The sequence below is a fragment of the Marmota monax genome, unplaced genomic scaffold (genome assembly GCF_021218885.2).
Source record: "Marmota monax isolate L192 unplaced genomic scaffold, Marmota_monax_Labrador192_F-V1.1 WCK01_AAM20220418_F8-fsc00135, whole genome shotgun sequence".
Lineage (NCBI taxonomy): Eukaryota > Metazoa > Chordata > Mammalia > Rodentia > Sciuridae > Marmota > Marmota monax.
In genome coordinates, this window is record NW_026694339.1 from 442,367 (window position 1) to 461,534 (window position 19,168).

Sequence of the window (19,168 nt, forward strand, 5' to 3'; positions counted from 1 at the left end):
CTGTTAAAGTTGCTCAGGAAAATGGACTGTCTAGGCCACCACCAGAAATGAAGTCACAAGGTGTATGCTCCGTGATAATTGCTTCTGCTTAGTTCCCCCCCCCCCCCCAGTTAGGTAAAAAGAGATGATGATAATGATTAATTATTATTATTTTGTAACAAATGTGCACAGTTTGGACTACTCTGTCACACATGAGCAAGTCATTTCTGTCCCTTGTGCTTTCTCTATGCCAATATAAAGATTGTCTCTTACAGCAGAAGCAGAAATATGCTGAGGAGGAATGTTTTGAACTCGCTCTTCCTCTCTGCCCACCCTTAGTCTTCCCCTCCACATCACTACATTTATTAAACTCCAGTGTGCCTGATTTCATTCATACCTTGGAGAAAAGAGCTGGAATCATTCAAGTGTCAGGATAGAATGGAACCCTTTAGGATGGGGTTGCACTGACCTGGACACACACCTCAAGCTCTGCCACTTGCCATCTGTCTGATTTGGGGCAAATAAGTTCAACCTGTCCTTAAACTTCAGTATACTTCACTGTGAAATGGGGATGGTACCGTTTAAGCCATAGTTAACATTTATTGAGTGCATACATGCACCAAGTATTGTACAGAACTTATCTGATCTCATTGGTTCCTTCAACAAGTAGCCTGAAGAGCAAGCAGGTGCTATTGTTTTCATTTTACATGAAGCTGTTCCAGGAAGGCTAAGTCATTTGCTAAGGCAATACACCTTAATGACTCCTGGGTTGTGCTATGAATCAAAAATACAAATTGTATTGATCTCAATCACCAGACTTAAAGCATACAGTAAATAATTTTTATGGTTGTTAATGATCACATATAATCATGGACTTCCAGAATTTTTGGTTGGGATAAAGTTATTTGGTGATGTTTAGCTTTTGCTCCCAACATGACTCATCTCTTTGATCTTCAAATGAATCCTTAGTGTAGGTTATTAACTTCATTTTACAAATGATGAATCTCAGATGTAGAGAGAATTGAATGACTAGCTCATGACCGCAGAGAAGATAAATAGTAACATTGGGCCTGGAACACAGGTCTTCAGATGCAAAATCATGTGTTCCCAGACAAATCTGTAGATAAAGGATCCAGATTAATTAAGTTTTTTAAAAAATGTGTCTGCAAGAAATGTAATAAATCTCGTTTCCTTGGTATGGTGAACTGAATAATAACCCCCAAAGATATCCAGGTCCTAATTTCTGGAACCTGTGAATGTTCCCTCATGTGGCAAAAGGGGTTTTCCAGTTATGATTCAGTTATGGACCGTGAGATGGAGAATTTTCCTGAATTATCTGGGTGGGCTGAATTATCTAAATGTGATAACAAGTATACTTGTAAGAGGGAGATGAGGGTGGAGATTCAACTACAGAAGAGGAGGAGGAGGCAGCAAGAGGTTGGGGTGATGCAAAGAAGGGACCAAGAAACACAGGCAAGTTCTAGAAACTGAAAGAAGCAAGTAAAGCAGCTCTCTCCTTGGAGCCATTGGGAGAAAGCAGGACTGCTGACACCTTGGTTTCAGCCTGGTGATGCTGATTTGGCACTTCTGATCTCCATAAGCATAAGAGGGTAACTTGGTGGTTTTTTTTTTAAAGCCACCAAAGTTATGGTGATTTGTCATAAGAAACTCATGCACTTGAATTGGCAGTACTGCACCTGCAGCTTTCTGTCTATGACCACAGTACTTACACCTGCTTTCAAGAGGGCTGCTGAAATTAGAGCCATACCACTTCCAGGACTCCAGAAAGCTTCTAGATGGAAACTTCTAGATTTTGCTTGGACAGCACTGGCCATTCCTGCTGTATAAGTATGGCATCCTTTCAAGCTAGGGTATGGGAGATTCTAACACCCAGTTTTCAAAGAGCCAGGTACATCCCCACCTCTATTTTGTTGCCCTGTGGGAAGACCAGCAGAAACAAATGGATTTTTCCAGTATATAGCTTAAACTTCTCTGCTCAGCCTTGAAAGCAGAAGTTGCAAATTGTTGACCCTTAGGGCAGATGTATGTTTTATCTCATCCAACAGTGACTCTTTAAGATTTCAATTATTTGCAAGAATATAAATTCAAGTCATCTCAGAAGAAGATGAGATTTATGACTTTTTTTCCTTGAAGAATGGAAAGATGTGGTCACATTGGGTTCCCATCATTAACAATAGATGGTGGCCAGTAGAGGTGAATTGTGGCTGCCTCTGTTGGGCAGGGGACAGTGTAGCCTGGGTGACTGTCCCTGCCAGTTCAGGGCCATCTTATTCTGCAGAGCCCTCTTCATTGATTTCTCTCATTTACTCTGACCCTGTCAGAATATTTGAATTTCTGGCTCTGCTTTAAATAAAAAAGAACTAAATCCATTTTCTTTCATAAAATAATTGCCCTCTTGGCTAATAATGTGGAAATTCAAGGAGAATAAGACAGGTGACAGAAGAGTTGAGACAGATTAATATCTTGGTTTTCAAGTAGAAAATGTCAGAGGATTCTAGAAATCACAGCAGTGAGGATACCCTGAATTTTAAGAATTCAGTTACTAAGCTAGATCTTTAGGCATATGCAGGGAAGAAAACAGATCATTAGCAGCCAAAGTTGGTTAGCCATACGTAAGGTGTGCCCAAGTCTGTTTCCTTTGTGGTGAAATTACCAATCTGATAGTGGAAGGTCACTAATGTAGTAGATATTTATTGTGAACAGACATTTGATAGTTATTTTTGATGATTTTCTGATCAAGATAGGATATCATGGGCTCTGAATGAATGCTTTGTGCCTAGTTGAACAATAAAACCAGAGGCAATGTCTGAAATCTCTGTCAAGCTGAAGAGTGGTCTCTAGCAGGGTGGCCTCTATGGCAAGGCACAAGCACATTGTGCATCTTCAGTATCTGTACCAGGCCCACTGAATCTTTGCCCACCTGGAGCCATAGCAGTCCTATGATATCTCAGTATAAATCCCAGGGTTCCCTGATTATCTTGGCCAAGGAGTCATCCAATCCTTTTTCTTCATCATTCAGCTGAATCAGATATCTTCCTAAGGGAAGTTTCCTAGGTAACAAAACAAAGAAACTTTTTATAAAGCACCAATTTCTTATCCTAAGAAAGTTGTCCAGACTTAACTCAAAACTTGCTATGCATAGTGCGACATTTTCCTTTATGTTCCTTTCCCTTTATGTTCCTAATGGAGATTTGGGACTCTCTGTTAGTTCATATTGTAGAGCCTGTTCCATGAATGATAACAACTGTATGTTTCTGGGTTGGTTCTGATTCTTTCCATCCCACAACTGCTCAGGGTTCTGTGTATAGAGGAATTATTTCCTCTTACATGTGATAATCACAGTACACTGAGCCCAGAGGCCCAAGCCTTTTGACCCAGAATTGGGCATTGACAGCCTGTTGGCCTAATCCATGGTACTGTGTTTGACTAGTGGATCGACTTTGAATGGAATCCCTTCAGGTCAGACATGTACTCTCTATTCCTATGCATTCATGTTACTGTCCAGATTCTAAAAACTTTTATGTTTGTGGATGATCTTTCCTTCCCACTCCTTTATAGAAACACTTCTGTAGCATTGGCAATCCATCCTAAGTGACCACTTTGAGAAAGATTTATCAAAATGAAGGGGAAGAGGAAGAGGACAATCAAGGCGGTAAAAGAATCAGAATACAGTTCACCTTTTCGTAGTTGAGAGAAAAGAGATCTATAGCCTGGAGAGCTATATCTTTAAATACTTGAAGGGCTGTAATATGGAGGAGATGTTAGAGTCAGTCCATCTTGGGCCTGTTTGTGGACTATGCCCATCCTTCAGTCACTAAGTTTAAAGGATGCAGGGATGAATGAGGTGATTCTGTTGTCCATGCCAAGTTTTACCATCATGTATGGGAGATACATAGAGATGGCTGTAACATAGTAATACTTGTACAGTTCCCCATCAGGCAGGAGTGAGGACACAGATCTCAGCTTGGTTTGGAAAGGCCTTTCCTAACAATTGAACTTTCCCCAAATAGAACAGCATGCCTTGAAAATTTACCAGTCATGTTGTCCAACTGTTGACAGTGAGCTGGAAGCCATTCCTGCTTCGACTGTGGTTGGAGGAAAAGGGCCTTTTCTAGGCCCCTTCTGCCTCTCTAGTCTATGGCTCCCAAGACTACCAGCTTGTTTTCCTTCATTGACTTGGAGTGACTTCTACAAATTGAATGCTCACAAGTTAAGCTTGGTCTTCTGAGAAGACCACACTGGAAGGCACGTTGGCTTACAGGGTTTCCACAGTGTGGGATTGCATTGGTGTTTGTCTTATGGAGATATAAGAACCCATAGGCAGGGGCCAACTGTTTTACTGTTTTTATTCATGGATCTCATAGAAGACTCTACTAGATTGTGGCATAATTGGCTCAGTCTCAAGTATAGTCTTATTGCTTCTTTTCTTTGTTGACTTGCATCTATCTGGCTGTGAGGATCAGTGTTGTTTCCTTTGAGTGACAGAACACTTTGAGTCATGGGACTAGTTTGTTGAGGAAAGTCTGAGCCTTCCCCCCCGCCCCCCCAAAAAAATCCAGATACCCCCCCCAGAATTCAACTATCAAGACTTATTACTAATACTTCTCCTTTGATGGCAGAACTTGCACATAATTCAGATTTCTACTAATGGTGTGTCCCCAAAAGTCCCTTAGCCTGAGGAAATGTTTAAGTTGCATTTTGGCTTCATGCAGAAGATGGAACCATGTAAAACAGCTTCTCCTTTCAGCCTTTGAGGCACAGTGTTTTGGCAGCACCATTCTGGCCTGTCCTCCTTCTGCTGTCATGGGCCATGTCACTCACTCTCACCGTCTGTGGACTGTAATGGTATGGAAGGCAGACACGGCCTTGCTTTCCTGGCATGCACATTCTAAGAATCAGAAAAACAGATGCAACTGTAGCCCCCATCCAACTCGGGCTGCTGAACCAGGGTCACTCAGATGCATTTGAGCTGGCATGAAATATCACACAGAGACACAGAAAATACCTTTTTCTAGGGCGGTTCAAGATGGCTTCTGCACCTCAGACACAAGCTCCCACAAGGGGAGCAAGAGAAAAATACAGGAGGCAGGCAAGAGAGGGGGGATCACGTTCTGAAGCCCTGTTTATTGAAGGGAGCCATTCAATGGAAGGTACAAACAGGTGGGTGGAACTCATCGGGTGACGCCCAGTTTCATGGCTGCACCTCTCCTGGCAGAGGTGAGTCCACCTGCATTGCAGCAGATGCAGTGCCAGTTCAGTACCACCTTACTCAAGACCTAAATATGTGTGCAGAGCTCCTGTGCAGGGCGGCCTCCGACAGATGCTCTCTGGGCTTGGCATCTTTCACCCTGCTTTAGCTCTTTGAGACATTCCTCACCTCCAGGATGTGCTAAAAATCACTCGAAGCAGGACACAAGAGAAAAGACGTAGTCGACTGGGGACGCAGAACTGCCGCCTCTCTGCCCAAACTATGCAAAGCAGACAGGCAGTTCTTTCTAAAATGCTTGGAACCAGAAGTAAATGTGAAACCCCCTCGGCTGCTGTGGCCCCAGGCTATGTGGACACCTCAGTTATCCTGTCAGACACTCTTTCCTTCCAGGAATTCTCTCCCCTGGTTGAGTGAGACTTGAGTCAGCCTGTGGTCTGCCCCCTATTCCATGAGATGGACAAAGGCACCTGCCTGCTGCCCTGAAACCCCTGGAACATCTGGAGTAACAAAGGCAGAGGATGGAGATTCTCAGCCTCAAACAACCAGTTAATCTTACCTGAAAGCTGAAAAATGTGAATACACAATGTTTATAAAGCAGCTTTATTGAGTTTGCATATCTCATCCTTTACCCTTTTAGAATACACGATACAGTGGGTTTTAATATACTTGTTGATATGTATGGTGTGATTGCTTTTCATCACTGGGACAAAATACCTGGGAAAAACAACTTAGAGGAGGAAAGATTTATTTTGGCTCCTAGTTTCAGAGGTTTGATTCTATGGTTGACTGGCTCCAAAGCCAAGGAACACCATGGCAGAAGAGCAAAGCTACTCCCTTCATGATAGCCACGTAGTGGGGAAAGAGAGGCTAGGGACAAGATATACCCTTCCAGGACATGGCCCTGTGACTTACTTCCTCCAACCAGGCCCCCCTGCCTGTAGTTTCTGTTTCTTTCTAATAATGCTGTCAAATATTAATGCCTCTATAGATTAGTCCACTGATGAGGTCAGAACCCTCATCCAATTGCTTCCCCAGATCCACTTCTGAATATTGCTGCATCGGGAACTAAGCCATCAACACATAAGTCTTTGGGAGATACTTCTTATCCAAAACCATTAGTTTGGCCACTCCCACAATTTTAGGACATTTTCAGCAGTCACTCTTTCATGTCCTCACCAAGTATAGATTTGCCTGTTCTGGACATTTCATAAAAAAATATAAAACATTTTTTTGTTTTGTTACTAGCTCATCCCATTTAGCATAGTGTTTTCAAAGTTCATCCATATTATAGTATGTATCAGTACTCCATTCCTTTTTATGGTCAAATAGTATTCCATTGTGTGAATATACTATATTTTGTTTATCATTCATCAGTTGATTGACATTGGAGTTGATTCTGTGTTTTGATCTTACAAATGGTGTAGCTTCTAAACAATGTACACAAGTTGTTTTTTTTTTTAATGTGTGGACATCAGTTTTCCTTTCTTTTGGGAATATACCCAGGATTTCTGGGTCACATGGTAACTGTGTGTCTTAATTTTTTGAGGGATTGCCAGACATTTTCCAAAGCAGCTGCACCATTTTACAGAGATGTTTCATAAAAGAGATTTCATCATCATCTCCATGGTGCTTCCTGATGTAATTCTAACGTCCTGCCTGTGTGGAGAAGAATCCTTTCTCTGCTTTGTTTGGAAATAAAATTAGTGCAGAACAGATTTCAGCACTGTACCTGAAGTAAAAAGTATTTTTAGAACAGAGCAGTCACTTCTTCCAAGTTGTTGTTTTCAAAGCTCCGCATTCCTCGGGTCTCACTAGTAGTCCCAAGTTACCTTGAGCTCCAAGTAGAGGACTAGTCAGTCTGATACTGGAAGATTGTCCAGTGCCCAGCTGTAGCACAAGTTGGCCACAAAGAGTTAACCTGATCTGGAAGACAAATCTGTAGGTTAAGTGGAATAGAGCCACAGATGTGTAATCCCACTCCTGGGGATGTGATATCTCTTCTTGAAAGTGTCGTCACTGTTTTGGTGCTATCTGGTAAAAACTGAGTCATGAGGTGTCGACAAAAATCCAGTACACTTCATGTGAAGCTTGAAGCATTCTGCTCATTCCTGAGATATCCGCGGCTGTCAGCCGCCATTGAGATGGTAAACAACTTGCTGGGGATGAAGTCCTGCCACTGTGGCTTTTCCTGACTGGTCTGAGCAAGGCACAGACCCAGATGGTGTGCTTGCAAGAATCTGAGGGTGAGGGAGGACTGAGTGGTGGTGACATGAAGATGAAGTGGCCTCAGCTTTCACAGAGGCTCTGCTTCCAGAGGCGCCCCATGGAGGGAGGCAAAAACCAATTGTGTTTGTCCCATGAGCTTAAAAAAAGATCACTCCCTCTTGGCTGGAGATGAGCCTTTCCAAAAGGTGGCTGTGAACCTACCTGAGCGTTGGCCTCCCTTTTCTGTATTTGCAGCCATGGCACAGGGTATGAGAGCGAGAACCACACGACACCCATCCTCTGTGGTGCCCAGTACAGAATACACACCCATGGTGTCTTCAGAGGCATTCAGGTGAGTACTCAGGGATGTCCCCTGGACGCTGCCTTCACTGCACGGCCTCTTTTCCTACTCCACTGTCCTTCAGTTCCTTGCCGATTGACCATCTGGCCCTGGAAAGACTTAGTCATCAGGGACCCCCACCTCCTCCTCCTCCAGAGATGCTGTCTCCTGCCTGACTTAGACCAAGATGCTTCCTGCAGAGTCTTGCTCTTTCCTTCCTTCTCCAGAGTGAACTGTGCAGCTCTTGTATTTGCTAAGCAAGCTCTATTCTGGGCTTGAATCAACAACCTGGACTCTTACGAGATTTGATCTGCATTGGAAAGTGCCCAAAGACGGACTGTCTTGCTGGGTGTTGATGATAGCAATCATAACAGTACCACCTATGCTCGGACATTTTCTTTTTTGGTACCAGGTATTGAACCCAGGGGCACTTAACCACTGAGCCACATCCCCAGCCCCTTTATATTTAATTTAGAGACAGGGTTTCACTAAGTTGCTTAGGGCCTCGCTAAGTTGCTGAGGCTGGCCCTGGAACTTGTGATCCCCCGCCACAGCCTCCTGAGCTGTTGGGACTACAGGCATGCATCACTGCACCCAGCTACTTGGACATTTTCTATGTGCTAAGATTTATACATGGACCTTAAAAAAATGGACTTTGTCTTTTAGAGAAGTTTTAGTTTTACATGAACATTGTCCAGAAAATACACAAAGTTCCCATATCTCCCTTCCCAGTATTCTCAGTTTCCCCTATCATTAATATCTTGTATTGGTGTGATATATTTGTTATAATTGATGTGCCAATATTGACGGGTTCAGGCTAACTAAATCTATAGTTTACATTAGGGTTCACTTTTCACGTTGTATAGTTCTGTGGGTTTTAATAAATACACAATGCCACGAATCTATTTGGATAGCATCAGATCATGGTATTCTTATGTGGTGTATCACCTTAAAAATGCTCTATCCTCCACCCGCCCATCACTCCCCTCCTCCATTCTTCCTTCCCAGCACCCACTGATCATCTCTCAGAATGTCATACAGTTGGAATTGTACTCTATGTCGCACTTTCAGGCTGACTTCTTTGTATTCTCCCTGTGCATTTAAGCTTCCTCCATGTCTAAACATAGTCTTCCTTCCCTCGTTTAGTCCTCAGCATACATCTGTGAGGTAGGTACTGTTATTATTTCCGTTTTACTGGATGGGGAAGCAAAGCCCAGGTAAGACGAGTGACTTGTTCAAAACCACATAGCTAGCAAGCGGTGGAGCTGAGACCTATAACTCAGGCTTGTTCGACTCCAGAACCCTCTTTAATTTTGTGGTCCTGGGGATTGAACCTAAGGCCTTGTGCATGCTAGGCAAGCTCTATTCTGAGCTACATCCCCAACCCTTTTATACTTTTATTTTGAGGCATATTCTCACTAAGTTGCTCAGGCTGCCCTCAAACTTGGGGTCATCCATGCTCAGCCTCCTAAGTAGTTGGGATTACAGGTGTGTACCACCACCACGCTCAGCAAGAACACCTGTTTTTAACTGATACATAATACAGCTTGCTGGGGGGACAGGACTGTGAACAGTTTAGAGGAAGAAGTCTCCAAGGAGAGTAGTGAAAGTAAAGTGGAAAGGTAAAAGCTTTGGAGAATTCAGTGTTTGGTGGAAGACCACTTTCACAGAGCCTCTTTGGGGCTGTCATTAGCACACAGTAACCAAGTGATTGTATTGGTGTTTTCTAAGTGTGACTCAGTGGCCACAACAAGAGAAACAGCTGTCATCCTTCCACCAGAATAGTCAGCACCCTAGGGATAAGTTGTGTGTGGGCCAGGCCCCTGTGTGATATGTGGGGCAAGTAGCTCCGAGATGTTCTGATTATTTTCCAGAAGTGTCGTGGAAGTAGAACAGCGTGCTCCCTCATCCCAGGCCTTCCCATGGTGAGAAATAAATGCAAAGGTCACAGAAATACAGAGAACCAGTGACAGTTTAGGAAGAGTCATCCAGTCTCTTTGGACAAAAACCATCAATCCTTTCCCCACCAGGACCCTGACTGACATTCACACTCATCTTTATGTCCTGTTGCCATGTACACTGCATCTGGGATTAATGAGAGGAAATGAAAAGTGCTTCCTTTGCCTTCCTCCTCGTCAGAACTCCATTTGTCAGACTCACTGTTATGGCCTGTAGCAAACTCCACCCTGGACAGGTGTCTTGTTTTTTCACTATCTACTCATTTTTTCCTTGAGTACACCACACCGCTGGCTCACCATTTAGTTTCATGCCACCATTTACGGTGAGATGCTATGGCCTATCAACACGGCTCTCCTAAGTCATTGTACATTTTTAACTTCAAAAAAGATAGTGCCCTCTCAGTGCAAGGGGGTGTGAAACAGGAACGAGAACTTAAGCTTGGGGAGAGTGGGAAACACACAGGGCGGGGTGTTGATTAAGCTCTGAAGCAGTTCCAGGTCTTAGCGTGATGGTGGGTATGCTCCGTGTCAGCCACTCTCACCCTTTGGCCTAGACTTGCACATCTGACGCTGAACAGGGGGAATCAGTGGCTCCTCGGGCACCTGCCCTGCTCCCGTTTATGACTCTGAGCCTGACAGCAGGAAAGGGGAGCCTCTTCCAACAGATAAAGGGGATGAGCAGATGCCTTGGAAGGACATGTAAAGAGCAGAGACAGCAGACAGGTCCAGTCATTTCTGGTGACAGTATTAAAGGTCGTATTGGCCGTGCCATGGGCTTCTCTTGAGTTCAGTTCCCCTTCACAGATTGAACCCTCAAATCCAGGGGCTCTTTCTTTCTGGTCATTTATTTGCATGTGGACATTCTGGTCACTTTTGTGCTTATTCACTAGCTCACATTATTCTCTGATAAGAAACTTCAACATCCATTGCAGATTGGGCTCAAGGTCATGGTGTCTGAGTGGGAGGGAATAGATGAGATCTGGGACTGGACTTTCGGACCTCACAGCCTCATGTGGAGGAGCTCAGAGACAGGATGGATTGGGAGCTCTTCTAGGCACCAGCATTTCTTCTCCAGAGGCTCTGTGTTAGGGAACCCGAATAGACTTCATTTCAAGTCCCAGTTCTGGTTGATCAGTAGTGATAACGTTAGAGTACGACTCTGCAGAATGTCGGATCTATCATCCATTAGTGATGTCTGCCATGGGCATTTGGGGTGTGGAGGGGAATGGTTTCAGATCTCACATACCTGCCATCCTTTCCTTGGGTATATTTCAGTGCTCACTTTTCCTTGGGACTGACATGAATGTTCATATGTGGCCTAAAACCTCTGTTCCTCTCACACTGTGCCTACAGGATGTGAGGCGTGTGCCTGGAGTAGCCCCGACTCTTGTCCGGTCAGCATCTGAGACCAGTGAGAAACGTCCCTTCATGTGTGCTTACCCGGGCTGCAATAAGAGATATTTTAAGCTGTCCCATTTACAGATGCATAGCCGGAAGCACACTGGTAAGTGTGTCCATGGTCCAGCCCTGGACACAGGTAGTTCAAGAGCTCCTGTTCTGGGCTCACATGTAGGTGACTTCTGGAATGGAAAGTAGGCATTGCTTAGAAAGGTCAGGCCAAGGCCATTTTCATCCTGATTGTGAATCCTTTTATAAGAAGTCAGTAAACTGTCTTCAGGAAGAACAGAATAGAGTGGTAGAAAGAGAATATCATGGAATTAAAGAGACCCACACTTGAATGCTGGCTTCACCAAGTGGGAGCCCTTGAGCAAGTTACTCGCTGAACATCATTTGCTTCATGTGGAAAATGGAGATGATAATGCCCACCTTATGGAGTTGTTAAGCGTAGACTAATATTTAAAGGCATTGTGGATTTAACGTACCTAGCATAGGACCCTATGTCTAGGGGTCTGAACGAATGCTAGTGATAGAATATTCTTACCATCTCTAAGGGGAGAGGAGCAAGCCTGGGCATAGGATAATCTGATGACTCGAGTGATGGACAAGGTCATCATAAATCTTTGAAGGAATTGTCCAGAGAAGAACTGAATCGTTTAGGTTAGTAATAACCAACCAGCAAGGAAAGGGAAAATGGCCTGTAGTTAAATTTTTGTCACTAGTCCTTAAGAAATGGAGAAGTGATTTTTTGATTGTATGTTCTGAAAAACCGGAAACTGGACACACCCTTCCATCCCCGGTCAAGGAGTCTGTTGGCCTTGTCTGGTTGTTGGCCACCTTGAACATGAACAGGCATTTCACACATGTTCACTCAGCCTTGTGGGCACAGAATGGGCATGTGTCTGGGTCTTCCCTACAGGGAGAATGTGAAGCCCAGGCTTTTCCGAAGAGAAGCTGGTGCTGGTCTTTCCAAGTGAAGGACAGCTTCATGCTGTGACTACTCTCATTATTTTGTTATTCCTGCTGATTTCGCTGTGGGGTAACTGAAAGTGAGCTGCCTTCAGATCCCTTTAGACCGCTGGGCTTTGCTAACTCATTGCATCTGGAGGATGTGATTCTGCCATAAACTTGAGCTTGCACTCAGTGGACCACAGGCTTTGTTGAGAGCACCTGTGGCATATTATGCTTTTTACATATTCCCCTCAATGGGATCATTTGAAAAGTATCCACCAAGGTAATAAGAAAAATGATAAAGTCAGATTCTGCCAGCAAGCAACTGTATTGAAGGTGATATGGTTTGTAGAAACTTACTGGAAAGAGGCACTGACAGCAAAGGAAGGTTAGAGGGCTGTGGATGAAGACAGTGAACGAGACAGCCAAGAGCCCCAGGCCCCTTGGGCCCTCTACAAAGCTCTTCCTTGCAGAAGACAAGGTAGTCAGGTCAGTGTTTAACAATCCTGCAGCCCCTGTCTTCAAAGAGTGCAGTGTTTGTTTATATATTTATAACAATACAGACTAGTATATAGAGAATTTTTATGTGCTGGTCTGCCTACACACATTATTTCATTTAATCCTCACACACAAAACCATTGTCAAGAGGGTAGGACATAGTGGAAGCAGGACTTCAAAACTCCGACCTTTTAACCCCAAATCATAACCTCCTTCTCAAGGAGGGTGTGGTGCACTTTGGAGCGAGGATATACACTAAAGAAAAGGAACTGAGAAAACATGGGATCACATTCTAACTCAGATCCTGGAACAGCTCTGAAGTTGAGAGGGAAGGGATTTGAGCTAGGGGCACTGGAGTAGTTTTCTTGAGGAATAGGAAGGTCTTGGGTTAGCCGTTGAAGACTGCTGAGGTCAGGCAGAGCACTTGAAGGGTGAGCAGAAGGCCGATTGCAGGGCAAGGAAATCAGATGAGAAGGGGCACCGTCTCCTGCAGGTTGTAGAGCTGCCACAGAAGTCACCGGGCTGGGTACAAATATAAATGAAGGAAAGCTCTCCAGATATTGTAGCCTGTGGAGAAGGCAGACGGAAACGGCTCACCTCATTAGATGCACTGGGATAAATTCTGTTATGAGGGAGGGAAGGGGTTTGTATCTGACCATGAAGTTTCCAAGCAGGCATCACAAGGAAGTGAATGGCATTTGTGAGGGACACAGGGTTGACTCTTGAATGGGTAAAAAAAATGTGAACATAGGAATGAAGAGTGTCTAGTTGGCTGGAGTCGGGGTACAGATATCAGGAAGAGGGCAGAGGTCAAGAGCAGAAAAAGGCACTGGGGGCTGCCCACCAATGGAAAAGACTTACCAGACCCTGGGGTGGCTTATTGTCCATCTCAGAATGCCAGTGACTCAGAAGTCTGAGGAGGGGGAAGGCCACAGTTACTGAGTGCACTCAGCTCCTGGGGTTTGGCTGCACTTTCTCTGTGGAGGACGGGGTGGGGCAGGGGATTGTGCAACCCCACGACTGACTTTTCTCTTAGAACAGAATGATACAAATTTTCTAAGTGCTTTGGCTCCGTGGATTGGTTGATGCTTGACTCAAAAATGTGAAGTCAGTAGCAAAGAACACCAAATCTTCAGGCTGTAAAACTTAAAACACTTATTTCTGGGGCTAGCCTCAAGGCACACCCATCCCAGAATTCTTCTCCACACTCAACCTAGGAGTTAAAACACCTTTGGTTTTTATTTAAGTATTCCCTGATGTCATTTTTTGAGCACTGCTTTTATGCGAGGCACCGGCCTGAGCCCTTTATGTGGACGATCAAGTCCTTAGAAGGTGTCAGATTATTGGTCCAATTTCCCAAGGAAGAACTGTGCTTCACCCAGAATTGTAAGCAGCAGAGCTGGTGAGGGACGGCCCTCATTCACCCAGCCCAGTGTCTGCGAGTGTGCACAGCTGGGGCTTTGATCTCCTGTGGAAATTGGCATCGCTGCCCAGAAGAGCTCCCTGAAGTGCCTGAGGCATTTTGGGATCCCCTCAGTCCAAGTAGGTGAGGTTGCCTCTGATGAGATCGCACTTCCAATGTTGTTTTCAAATAGAATATGTGTCTTCCCCAAGGTGAGAAACCATACCAGTGTGACTTCAAGGACTGTGAGCGAAGGTTTTCTCGTTCAGATCAACTCAAAAGGCACCAAAGGAGACACACAGGTTTGTAGGTTCCCTTCTCATTGCCAGCAGTCGTGTTCCCTTGGGTTAGGGCTGATTTTGTGATGCTCTTCCGTGTTGAATATGGATGAGAGGGTCAGCCATCTGTTTCGTTTTTTTCCAAGAATCCACCCCTCCCCCAAATCTGGAGACTTTCCTTTTCTTGAAGAAAAAGAAAGGAAAGAAAAGGAAACATCCCACGCCTTCTGCAGACCACAGCACAGTGAGATCCCACAGCCATGGGCTGCTGGTAGAGAGTACCAGTCAAGACCAAGGGTGGTGGAGAGCAGAATAGGGGTGCAGCAGGATTCACCTTTTCAGTTATGACCCAGCTGAGACCTTCTCTCTGATGAGAAGCTAGACCTTGTGGTTAAGGAACGGTTGTTTCCAGGACAGAAGCAGGTCCTTGAGGGTTACAGTGCAGAACCAGGTGGATCCTACTGCTGGACCTGAGGGATTGGGGAAATGTGAGGGCTTGACAGACATTGCAAGTGTGGCTGGAAATACCGGGCTCCTCCAGCTGCCACCAAGCCAGCCTTGTGGGCCTCGCTGTGCCCCACATCGTTAGGGCCGAGGCTAGACTTTCTCTGTCCGTTTAGGTGTGAAACCATTCCAGTGTAAAACTTGTCAGCGAAAGTTCTCCCGGTCCGACCACCTGAAGACCCACACCAGGACTCATACAGGTAAAACAAGTGCGTAAACTTTTCTTCACATTTATTTTTCATTATTTTTTTTAAAAAAACTACTGTTGATTGAGCTTGTTTGTGATAAGAGAGATTAGATTTAGAGACTCAATTGAGAGAAAGAACAATGTGTAGCTATCTTAATATGATAAATAATAATGTTTATCAAAGAAGGAGAGAAGGGGAAATACAGAACAGGAGAGAGATGTGGCAGGAACATCCAGAGTGTCCAGAATGAAAATGAAGAGATAAACTAGGTCCCTACTGTTCCCAATTTGTCCAATCACGTTTTTTTTTTCACTTAATTTGACACAATAATCAACCTTACAGGAAATTTTTTTTTTTTTTTTTTTTTTTTTAGCAAGACAAACACTTATTCTCCTGAGAGTTCATATTTCAGGATCCTGCTTGGAGAACTGGTTCTAATGCCCCCAAAGCAGTCTTAGTTTCTGCTAGATGGACTTCAGTTCTCGGTCCTAGCATACAGAGGGAATAGGGCTTTTACATCTCCACTGGCTGTTGAAGGATTTTTGCTTGTCCACAAGGCTGGTGTGATTCACAATGAAATTAGCACCACTGTATTGCATATTTTTTACCTTCGGAAGGAGGGCTTTTGCTTAGGTGATCTCATTTTATCTTCCTAATATCCACATAAAAAGAGTAGTGTAGGAGTGATTTATCCCTAGTTTATTGACAAGGAGGCAGAGGCTCTAGTGAGTAAAGGACCTGTCTAAAGTCACGAGGCTAGTAAGCAGCAAATTCAGCCAGATGCTCCCAGCCCCCCTTAACCCACTGTCTTCTTGATGAAAGAGCATGAGTTCATGCAGCCTCCAAGGAGGACAGAAATAAGAAGACAGCCAAAGCCAGCAAAGTTGTCTCCATTGAGTTTGGATTGATGGAGACTGGTGGGAGAAGGGGTCAGAATTTGTCCAGTAGGAGGCAGAGTTGGGAGCAAGAGCAGATCAGGAAGAGCAGAGGGACAGTGAGCGGAGGTGAAGGAAAACAGTCCCCTACCCGGGTAGTCTACAAGCTGTGCTTAAGACAGTCGAGACACGGGTGTAACAGTGGGCATGTTGGGTGGTGCCTTGCTCCCCGTCTTTTGATGTGGCTTCTCTGACTTAGACCTAAGCTCACAAAGTGGTGGGAAAGAGTTGTCCCTTGTACACCCACCCCCCATGTGTGTTCCAAGTGACCTGTGTCACCAGCAGACTGATATTATATTTGCTCATCCCCCATTCTGACCATGGGACACCACATCTCCTGGGACATTTCTCGGATCAGTAGTCAGAGAAAGCGAAGTGGGACCAGCAATATCCTGAGAAGATCTTCCAGGAGGTACAGGGTTGGCTCCTATGGCATTATCCTTAGGAAGGCCCGGGAGGTACAATATAGGAAAGAGTCTGGGCTTTGGAATTAGACAAGGCTGGATTTTAGGCCTGCCTGCGTTTGTTCTTGCTAGATGTCCAACCTCATCTATAGGATGGGGATAATGTTTCCCTCATGGGACTGTTGTAAGGAATATATAAGGTGTGCACGTGTGCGTGCACACACACGCACACACAATGTCCAGCACAGGACAAGTCTTAGCATCTGTCAAGCATTTAATAAAAATTAGTATTCGTCCCTAATGAGATTGATGCTTGGAAGGAATGTCCTGAGGCTCTGTCGATGGAGTCGGCTTATCTTTTGACAGAACCATGCCTCAGTTAGAATCTTCTATATAACAGAGATGATGCTCTGAGTGACCCTGACCCTTCATGGTAAAAGAAGCAAATAGCATGCAACTGGTGTCAGTGATTTATTTTAAGATATCCATAAAGAGACATTAAAGCTGCAGACCCAGCTCCACCTCTGTATAGCAGTCAACAACATCCAGGGTGTGATGATCCCGAGGCCCTTGCAGCTGGGTTGAGCTCAGTTCCCTGCTCAGCCACAGGGAACCATTGACAGAGTTCATACATCATTCCAACAGTAGACTGGAACAAATGCTTTCCCCCTTAATTAAATATGTATTTCCCAGATATTTCCATTAACTAGATTCATCCCTTCTTTCCTGTTTCCCTAGTCCCCTAGTCTGGATGAAAGAACATTTCATAATTTTTGCATTATTTCGGACATTATTTAGCCCCCAGAGGTGCTGCTGTTAAGCAAGCCCATTGGAAGCTTAGGGAAAGACCTGTGGGAGTCAGGGGCAGGTGGCTGTGATGAATGAACTCGGGCCTTTGATAATTGAACTTGTGCCAGTCTTGCCGAGGCAAGTGTCTCTGACCGGCAATTGTATCAACAGGTGAGAAGCCCTTCAGCTGTCGGTGGCCCAGTTGTCAGAAAAAGTTTGCCCGGTCTGATGAATTAGTCCGCCATCACAACATGCACCAGAGAAACATGACCAAACTCCAGCTGGCGCTCTGAGGGGTCCAACACGGGCACAGTTCTGTGTCCCAGGCAGGACAGTGTGTGAACTACTTTCAAATCCAATTTTGAAATTCTTCACTCACCTAAGGATATGGCCGTTGATCATCTTCATCCAACTTCCAAGACAAGATACCTGTACCACTGGATCTTACCAGGTTTGCGGGAGGAATTGGTCTCTCCTCCGCCTAACTCACAGGCCTGGAGAAGCAGCTAATGATGTCTGGTTAGTTAAAAGCCCATCGCCATTTGATCTGGATTTTCCATTGTAAGAAGAGCCGTTGTTGATCACGTCCCTCCAACCCTCCCCTTCTCCTCTACGCTCATTTTCACTAGGAAGGGAGGGATGGTACCATTTCCCATCATGGAATATTTATAGGCCAGGGCATGCGTTTGTGTCTGCTAACATAAACTTTGTCATGGGTTCCATTTACTAACAGCAGCAGCAAGAAATAAATCAGAGACATTGGGGGTGAGGCTCATCCAGCATCCTGGAGGTCAGGCGGGCTGCTAACCTGTAAAACAGGATGTAGTTCCACCAGGCGACTTTTAAAACACACGTGTTTCAAGCAACTGAAAAAAAAAAAAGAATCAGAACTAACCAGTATCTCTGTATAGACATCTAAAAGAATCTAACTGCTCAGTTAATCAGTGTTAATGTTAGCACAATGTTCTTAAGCAACCGTGTGTGAAGATGGGAAGTTTTTGTGGTTTTGACTTTTTCTGAGTCAGATGCATCTTCAGAGATGTACCCATGTCTTCACACAAAGAAAATGGAATTCATGTTCATCATTGGGGTGTCCTTAGAGTGTACAGATCACACTGGCCATGTGGCTTCAAGTTGTAAAAATTAAAAGTGAGTTTAAAAGAAAATAGGGGGCTGGTCCAGGATCTCCGGATCAGTCTGTTCTTAAGTAACTTAACTTTGGGTCTACAAGTATATGTGAAAAAAAAATGAGACTTGCTAGTGTGGAGGAAATCCATTGTTTAAAGGTTTTTGGGTATGTGTGTGAGTGTGTATGTGTATTTTGTTTTTTAAGGGAGGGAGTTTATTATTTACTGTTGCTTGAAATTATTGTGTAAATATATATATCTGGTATTGATCTGCTCTTTGACGACTAAAATTAGGAAATGTATAAATGTTAGGTGCATCACTGGGTGTTGATCTTGCAGCATATTGATGATAACACTAAAACTGTAACCTGCATTTTTCACTTTGCTCTCAATTAAAGTCTGTTCAAAAAGAAAGACAAGATTTTATCAACTGTGTTGTGTTCGAATCTTGAGACCAATTCAGCCTTTTTTAAACAGGTACGATGCCACTGGCTTCGATGGCTACTAGTAAGCCTATCCAGGTTCTGACAACAGATGTTTTTTCTGTCAGACTTACAGAGGGAATTTTCTGTGCTAGAAGAAGCAGAGTGCCACCTTCACTTTGCATGGTGACATTTGTGTTTGTGCTGTGGTTGAGTGTCTGTGGATGATGTGATGGGAATTATGGTTTAGGGTTTATTTTACCAAGATTATCATCATTGTTTTTTAAGGGGGGGTGATGGAACCCAGGGCCTCACACATGCTAGAGAACTGCTCTACCACTGAGCTATATCACCAGCCCCTATATCATTTTATTTTGAGACAGAGTTCTACTAAGTTGCCCACGCTGGCCTCAAACTTGGGATCCTCCTGCCTCAGCCCCCTGAGAAGCTGAGATTACAGGCATGTGCCACTGCACCCAGTTCATTGTAACCTTTTTTGTTGCAGATCAGCAGAAGAGAACAGAGAGGTACTAATAAGTGATCTTTTTTTGAAAAGTTCA

At 44.4% G+C, this 19,168-nt stretch overlaps 1 protein-coding gene across 3 annotated transcripts in view; it reads left to right on the forward strand.

The window, feature by feature from the left end:
• Wt1 (WT1 transcription factor) overlaps window positions 1–18,605 on the forward strand; it is a 42,644-nt gene extending 24,039 nt beyond the window's left edge. For 2 of the 3 annotated variants that reach the window (XM_046467514.2, XM_046467516.2), the window contains 5 exons: window positions 7,670–7,766; window positions 11,066–11,216; window positions 14,174–14,263; window positions 14,860–14,952; window positions 17,231–18,605. In XM_046467514.2, coding sequence (XP_046323470.1) covers window positions 7,670–7,766; window positions 11,066–11,216; window positions 14,174–14,263; window positions 14,860–14,952; window positions 17,231–17,352 — 553 coding nt within the window. In that variant the 3' untranslated portion in view covers window positions 17,353–18,605. The remainder of the gene's footprint in view (window positions 1–7,669; window positions 7,767–11,065; window positions 11,217–14,173; window positions 14,264–14,859; window positions 14,953–17,230) is intronic. The other variant, XM_046467515.2, reaches the window with a different exon arrangement.
• Window positions 18,606–19,168: the final 563 nt, after the last annotated feature.